Source organism: Acanthaster planci, linkage group LG14 (genome assembly GCF_054643075.1).
Source record: "Acanthaster planci isolate LZ-2023a linkage group LG14, COTS_SCS, whole genome shotgun sequence".
Lineage (NCBI taxonomy): Eukaryota > Metazoa > Echinodermata > Asteroidea > Valvatida > Acanthasteridae > Acanthaster > Acanthaster planci.
In genome coordinates this window covers 10,342,899-10,350,863 of record NC_141790.1, presented here as the reverse complement: position 1 = coordinate 10,350,863, position 7,965 = coordinate 10,342,899, and the positions used below count along the sequence as shown (strand labels likewise).

The window sequence follows — 7,965 nt, the reverse complement described above, 5'->3', positions numbered from 1 at the left end:
TGCCAAGTGCATCAAAGTGCATCAAACATTTCACCTGGTGCACTGTGCTGCATCTGGCAGGGTTAGGGTTAATAGTTTGCATTATTTGCATTGTTCCATGAGACTCCCGACCCATGTATAGTGCTTTTCACCGCCGCGTATTGATTTGTTTTCTAACAACACTGACGCCAGAGTTCAAAGATACTTGTATGACTCAACTTTCATTGAATTCCAGCAGTTCAAGCCACCAACCGATTTCCTGTTTCCTCCCCCAATTAAAACTTCCGTGCAGGATTTCTGTGGCAGACTTACAAATGACGGTACACAAACACGTCACAAAATTGAAATGGCTCAATAGTCATTTGTTCACAGACATGAAAAAGTGCGCTTCTTTGATACGCCCAAGTTTTGTGTAAAATTTATTATTGCCTTAAAATGTTACTATATACACAACGGTTACGATATACAAGAAAATGAAGAAATAAAGCCAGGCAACTTCTGACCAAATGATCTACCACTCTCTGGTCCCTGACATGGCACATAACACAAACAAGTAGCGCATTTGATTGTCTGTTAGATGTCAAGATGTCATGTACATGGGTATAATCCTTAGAACTTTATAATGTGGACTCTTTACGAAAACAGTATTACACATATAGATCATTCTGATTCAAAAGCATCAAACTCTCAGAAACCACTTCAAAATTATGAGAGAGCAATCTAAAGTGTTTCTGTCCCACCGTAAAAACCGGACCGGGGACTACAAACTGTCATCTAGAAAATGACTCCAATAGACATATGAGCAGTGCATATCTCATAAACTTACACTGCCTGGAACTACAATAGCTTTCTACAGAATATTTTTTCTCCTTTGAGTCACCTTGATGTGATAAAATTCAACTTCAAGTGGTCTTGTCACAAATACTCCGTTTCACACCAAACTCAGAACTTTAGATTTTCTCGCAGGTGCTGACAAAGTCCTATTTAAGGAATACTTTTCACCACTAGCTTAAAATGCTTTTTCACCTACAACATGATGATGCTTCCTTACAACAAAATATATGTGCAGATACGCTGTATCATGTGACCTCGAAAAGAAACTGAAACAGAACAATACGAGAGGAAGTGGATATGAAATGAAAACCTGTCACAGCTTCGGACCTACTGAACCCTGTCAACAGTGTGCTCAAGATAAAAATAGGTGCATGGCCTGAACCTCGAGAGATTATTACATTTACAAGGTCAACAAACGTATGCCATAGCCAAGTTTGGTAGCCAAGCAGTGAATGATGCAGGTGATTTGTGTTTTTATCCAGAGTAGGGGTTTAGTATATGTGTGGGTAAACTGAAAAATTTTCAGAGTCAGCTTCTAGGCTTCCTGGTATATGCTAGATAATTGCGAGTTGTTGAACATCGTAATGTTTCACCGAAGACAGGCAGAGCTCTCAACCGTTTATTTAAACAAACTGGAAGCTGGTGAAGTTTGAGAGGCGCAGTTTCCCAAACACCGCTCTGTAGTTCGGAATAAAAACAATCTGGTCACACACCTTTTGAAAAGGCACACTTTCGTAATCATTACTCATGAAAGTAAGAAATCTCCCGATTTGTGACTGACTGTATTTGCAACACTGCTCCACCGTTTGTTGTTTCTGCCGTTTAAATGTAAAGTGTTTCACATTGACGCAGTCACGTCAGTGGCTTTTGCAAAGTGAAACTGGAAACAAAACACAACCGTCGATCGATACACTTCCGAAAATGTGACTGTGTATCTTTGCAGGCGCAGAATACAGACAAGTCCATGTATGCATGTTCAGTTCAGTGCCAAGACAAGCAGGAAATTGTTCGAAGGAAGTGGACTGGTTAAACACTGCACATGACAAAACGCAGGCCACTGAGAGTCAACTCACATGATACTGTTTTTCCCCCACCCCCGAGGCTTAAGTCTGCACATATCATATAAACACGCATTACCAATGCAATGAGCATATCTGGAAGCAGAGATAGCTGATGGGTTCAGAGGTCAATACCTGGTGTGCTGCTAAGTACTGATATGCCGGCCAGGAGGAAATAACTTGAAATCTGTTCGCATGACCATGCCTAAAGGAATTATCAAGGGTTCAAGGGTCAAGTTTTTAACCAATTACACACAAAGTGCTTACGTGACTTGATATTCGACTTTGATTTTAGTAGTGTGGTGAGATCTCACAATGTTATTTTTTGTCGCTTATTTTGTTTCCGTGATCCGTAAGGTCATGGAATGTGAATGTTACACCTGTTTCTACTTGCATTATGTGATCATCCATCTTGAAAGTCCTGCCAACGATGAGACAAAAACATGACATATTGAAACTAAGATACAATTTTTTCCAACTGAAAATGGACACAGAACACTGGAATGGGGAGTGAGATCGGAGCTTTAAAAAACCTTAAACTGCTCGAAAATTTATTACGGTAAAGGAGAGCATTGTGACAGCAAAAGTGTCCAACGTCCACAAGTGGTCTGTGTGCACCCCAAAGGACACTGTTGCTAGGTCAGGAAGCATCACCTCTTGCTCAGGCATGGAGCCCAGAATCAGAAAGATGTTCCTGCCTGTAACGTGAAAATGCGCAGCTTGGTCTTTGGGAAATGCGAGAGTAGAGGGGGCCGGGGCATAAAAATACAAAATAAAAATACTGTGCAAAGTGAACTTAGCTTGACGAATAAATTAAATGAAAACCTACTCTCCTAGGGCAAGTAACAATTACCATGCTGTTCTTACAGAGCGCGAAATACGCAGTCTGTAAAGTGTTCCACAGCTGTTACACCCTGCTTGCCGGGCTATGATGATCCGTCATACCAGTTTAATGTCGCCGGTGCAGTATTTACAACAGTTTATGGTCAGGTTCTCGTACTTGGTCTGCGGATGGAAGCGGTGTGCCATGTTCGTCTTGGTCACAAGTCCCGTCGCAGCAGCTGCCGTTGCTGATGGCGGTGACGATGACGACGGTGGCATTAACGTTGTCGACGCTGATGACGGAAACGTATGCAACTGTTCCAGTTTCAAGGCTGGTTGACGGTTCAAGAGAATCTGACAAGGGGTAAAATATGTTGGACAACGTTATTTCTTCCAAAACCAGGTTTTTTTTTGGCCGAAGAAGAAATTGATAGAATAGAATTCCTTTTTCGAAAAAAACCTTTGCTGATGTGGGGGAGGAGCCAAGGGGGGGAAAGCCATCTCGCTGAATGAGCAACTTGAATTTGCTTAATACATTGGAATAATGACCAATAACAGAGGTGTATCTGAGGTTACTTTTTTGTCAGCCTTACATCTTTTGCCAGCATCTCGGCTGAGGTCCACTCCACGAAGTCAAACTGGGAGGCGGTCTTGTCCTGTGAGTGCCCCACGTCCCCCAACAGGTGTTTGGAGACGATGGTGGCCACCTGCTCGTTGAGTAAGGCCAAGGTGAGGACGTTACTAGAGGGCTTGATGTCCTCGGAGAGGCTGTGTGTCCTCTGAAGAGCATTGGAGAGATAGTGGAGTAGCCTGCAGGAGAATTTGAAGCACAAAGAATAAGCCCCTTGAAATGATAAGTGGCCACTGGCTGAGTAGATCTGTTAGTAGTGAGGACCTCACTTAGATCTTGACGTCCTCTGAGAGATTGTTAGTCCTCTGTAGGCAATTAAAGAGACAGTGGAGTAACCTGTCAGATATTTTGATGGAATTAACGACAAATTGACCTGGACTGACCTTTGTGTCTGCATCATGTGGGTTCTGATCTCATCCCGCTCTTCCAAGATTTTGCCGAGTGCAAAGCAGGCCTCTTGCAGGACCATATTTAGACGGGTGCGGGAGGACACAGCTTCATCCACCTGCAATCTGATTGGGGGACGGGGGTGGTCACGGAGAGGTCAGAGGTTAATCTCTCACTCATGCCTTACCATACAAGTCTCCAAAAGCAATAAAATCCACAGTTTACCGACAAGGGAGGCCCGGCACCCACGAGGCATGAAATTCGGCAGTATTTCTACAAGTCAAAGAGTCGGGTCATGATAAAGAGGGAACTTCGCTCAAAGGGAACATCGGTACGGCTCTGGAATGTGCCATTCAAATATATCCCTCACTATATGATGTCTGATATGAGACCCATCAAGCGGGGTCCTTGATTGTCTGATGAAGTCTGAAGGTTTCGGGAAACAAAGTCATAAACCTTAAAAGTAAGTTCTACCACAACAGCAAGCTTCACCTCACCACAAAACCGAAAATCAATTCAGACTGAAATCTCTAAGATGCAAAGAACAGTATCCACTCATGCTCCATATGCTCCACTAGTGTTTGTGTTGGAATATGTACATTCTGTGGGCCTGTTGCAGTGAAAATGCTTCCAGGCACTTTGCTAGGCAAAGTTTGAGTTGGTTCGAGCAATGAAAACACACCCTTGAAAGTTGAAAAGCAATTTGGGATTCTGTAGTGAACGTCACTTTTTTACCTGCTGCCCAGGAATTTACTCCTCCAAACGTCGCACTGAATGTTGACCCTCTCAAGGGTTTCGCGCTCCTCTGCCAGTGTTGCTATCGTGTTCTCCAGGTCTTGCGCGAGCTGAGCGCGCTCAGTGGACAGGTGCTCCAGCTGGGCCTGTAGATCTGCCCCCATGGACGCGACCAGGAGTTTCTTCAAATCTTTGTTGACCTGTGGGGGAAGTGCGAGAAAAAGACATGTAGTGAGTTGGTAGTTCCAAAGAAACCAGGAGCTGTGGGCAAGACTGCATCACTCGGTAAACTGTTTTTCAAAAGGGACATGCGCACCGCCAGTTGCACAATGAAGTGATGCATAGGATAGATTTGATGCACCACAAAGTAACGCATCATGCCTTGATGCTGTGCGCACGATGCACGTCATTTTGTGGGGCGTTAACTATACACGCTATATGTATGTCAGTCTGTGGTGTGACTGACGATGTCATTATAACTTGTTTACAAAAGCCTGTTTACAAAAAAACACTTGACATTGAAGAGTACAACCGAATTCATCATTGGTGCAAAACAGCGAAGATAAGTGCAGTGCTGCGATGATAAGACAGGCATTTGCATGGCAAGTTTGACACAGCTTGACACTTAATCTCCAGCAGGTTTACCGCGAGCACTTCTTGATGTCCACTTTGTGCTGCAAAAGGCATTGCACCGACAAAAAACACAGCAGCAATGTACGTTCACATCTTTTTCTTCTTTCCAAAAGCTGTTCCACTTATTCCTTGTGGTTTCTGCTTGTCTGTCTTGCTGTTGAGCTGTATGTCTATTGGTTGATTGGTCTGTCTGTCAGTCGGGCTGTCAGTCAGTCTGTTATTCAAAACCCACCTGATTTTGAACGGCCGCTTCTGACACCATCGCTGTCTGATCCTCCCTCAGTTCTCTCACCTCTGTCTCCGCCCTGGACAACTGTTTTTTCAGCTTCTCTTTCTCCTTGATAGCCTCCTCCAGCTGGGCACAAACGTCCCGCTGCCCACTCCCAAAGACCGAGCAGCCACTGCCTAGAGGTCCCGGGGACTGAGGCCCGATATCCCGCTGCCGATTCCGCTCCGCGAGGGCCACATCAGTGGAATTTCGACTTTTGCCATCAAAGAAGGCCGGCCGGGCCAGGCGGGGCATGGCTGTTGGGATTCCAGCGGGTTCACTGGAGCTGAAGGCATTTTCCTTTCCGTCCCCCTCCAGTCTAGGAAAAGCCGGCAATGTGCCATCTAAATTAAGACAGTTATCCATGTAAATATAATCATATTAATTTCTTTTTCTCTTTTTTAACTTGCACATTCAACATATTCAATGATCATGATGGGTGACACTCACTGATAATTTAACTTTTTTTTAGAGAATCAATGTCAGAATGTAGGCCCCAGTAAATGAATGACAGAATTACTAGACATTATGACATTGATAGAGACTAAACTATAAAAACTCACAAACACTACAAAAATGGGAACAACCACAAACCAACTGCCGATCGTGCCACACAGCCAGACTGCAGTTCGGTCAAATTTCTAAATTAAACATGACAAGGCCTACATGTTGGCTTACATCATGTACATGTACTTGGCATGCTTGGGTGAGTGAATATGGCATGTATGGGGTTCGTAACCATGGTAACCATACATGTAACAACTTTTTACCCCAAAGTAGACCTAGGGACTTTCGCTGCTTTACACTGTAGGCCTAATTCTACAAATTCTAGTGTGGCTGGAGAGTTCCATAATATCATGTCATCTGGTCAGCATGACCAGATCATGACCATGATGACCAAGCACTCCAAGCATCTAGGCATGATAGAAACATGGACACAGGAGTTGGAACTGCCCGGGCTATGACATCTGGCCAATTACCGCTTTCTGACACGCCTGGTATGTCCATAACCAGACTGCAGCGAATGCCCACCATCTGTTTCCCAACCACGAATCCCCTATGTACCCTATGATCGCCGCCGCAATTTGTCAATGGTAATCTGCATCCTTAATACTTCGTGTACTGAGGTATAGGAAATTGAATATTCATGCCTACATGCATGTTGGTGCTTGGTGTGATCTCATGACAAAATCAAATTTAATGCTTGCGTAGTTGCTTGCATTACGCTGTGTGCCCTAAATCTATATGTGCAATCATTGCCTTTAATGAGCTCTTTCTTCTGGAGTTATTCTGGGAATAAATAGCCGGGTTGTTTACAAGATTTTGTGTTTTGTTTGAATCATTTTTAGTATGGAATTTGTACAAAAGCATACTTTATGAGATTTCACAATCACTCCCTGTGACGGAATAGTGCATTTTGTTCCTAATGAACTACTCTTTCCAGCAGTAGGCCTGGTGAACATTTTGTTGGCCGGTCTTAGCCAAACTCGTATCAAGTCTTTGAACGCTGATGTATTGGACGAAGGAGAATAAAATTACTAACTTTGCATGGATAATGGAACAGTGTATCAAAATTTAAAAAGTTTCATTACGATGGCAAAATTAGGTCTAGGCCTAATATCAGGGATTTTTCTCTCCCTATTCCCTAGTAGGCCTAACAGTGCTAATTTGTATTTAATTGCAAGCCAAAAACTACAAGTATTGCGAGGATATTGCTGGCCCCACTTGTCCGGCTAACATGCAGGCAGTAATCAGGCATTTTTGGAATGTTTTCTATTATTAGTCTGACTCGGTGGCGACCATCATTGAACACTTTGAAGTGTCTGAGTTGCAACTCCGGATCCCCACAACTCCTTGTGCATGTTGTGTCCTTCCTCTGTCTATGACAGAACAAAGCATGTTGAAGTTGAAGCATAAACCTTCAAATACTGTAAGGGTGATTTTACACAATGGCAGAAAGGCATTGTGGGAAGGAATTGCCCCTTTTTCCTTCCCACAATGCCTTTCTACTTTTGTGAAAAATCACCCTGGCTCATCACCTGCTCATGCAGTATTTGCGATAAGCCTAAGTTACATGTAAGGCTAGGCCTATGCCATGGCGGGGATTACGGCATCATGCCCACCTCTATTTATCGACTGTCCGTGAGTGAAGATGATGTTGTCTAAATTTCTTTGGTCCATTCTCTTTAGATTGAAGACTTTACTTCCATTATCTTAAATTGACTGAGTAATGGGCATGATGGTAACAGCAAACTGAACAAGCAAGATTAACAGGCCACATCCGCAGACGTGGGCGCATCCATTATATGATAATACCGCCCTCTTTTGTCAGGTCAATAATAGTAGTCACCGACAAAAATAGAACTTTTTGCTTATCTGTGACAACTTGAATTTTCTCCCGTTTAATATCGGGTTCAGTGTTGAAAATTCATGTATTTGATTGACTATTTACGGAGGACGTGAATTTATATTAAAAAAAAGCAAGCACATAACTGCCAAAAAAAATTTGAAAACGTCCGTGAATTATATCTCCCAGTAGTAGCAAGATAAAGACACGCCCCTTTGGGGGATATATAGTTTATAGCGCCCTCTTTTGTGCCATAGTATTATTTAAAAGT

The 7,965-nt window shown here is 43.3% G+C and overlaps 1 protein-coding gene across 1 annotated transcript; it reads right to left on the bottom strand.

The window, feature by feature from the left end:
* Nucleotides 1-286: 286 nt before the first annotated feature.
* On the bottom strand, nucleotides 287-7,664 carry blzf1 (basic leucine zipper nuclear factor 1). The gene is made up of 6 exons (XM_022238016.2): nucleotides 7,471-7,664; nucleotides 5,312-5,691; nucleotides 4,447-4,646; nucleotides 3,708-3,836; nucleotides 3,287-3,503; nucleotides 287-3,047 (listed from the first exon to the last, which is right to left on the bottom strand). The coding sequence occupies exons 1-6, from the start codon at nucleotides 7,526-7,528 to the stop codon at nucleotides 2,811-2,813; spliced, it is 1,221 nt and encodes a 406-aa protein (XP_022093708.2). The 5' UTR covers nucleotides 7,529-7,664; the 3' UTR covers nucleotides 287-2,810.
* Nucleotides 7,665-7,965: the final 301 nt, after the last annotated feature.

Bases quoted from the DNA above. Each gene is read 5' to 3' on its own strand.
- blzf1 (XM_022238016.2), bottom strand. From the start codon at position 7,528: ATGGACCAAAGAAATTTAGACAACATCATCTTCACTCACGGACAGTCG. The intron at 3,837-4,446 runs GTAAAAAAGTGA...TCCCCCAATCAG, and splicing joins AGTAAATTCCTGGGCAGCAG to ATTGCAGGTGGATGAAGCTG. The intron at 3,048-3,286 runs GTAAGGCTGACA...ACCCCTTGTCAG, and splicing joins CCGAGATGCTGGCAAAAGAT to ATTCTCTTGAACCGTCAACC.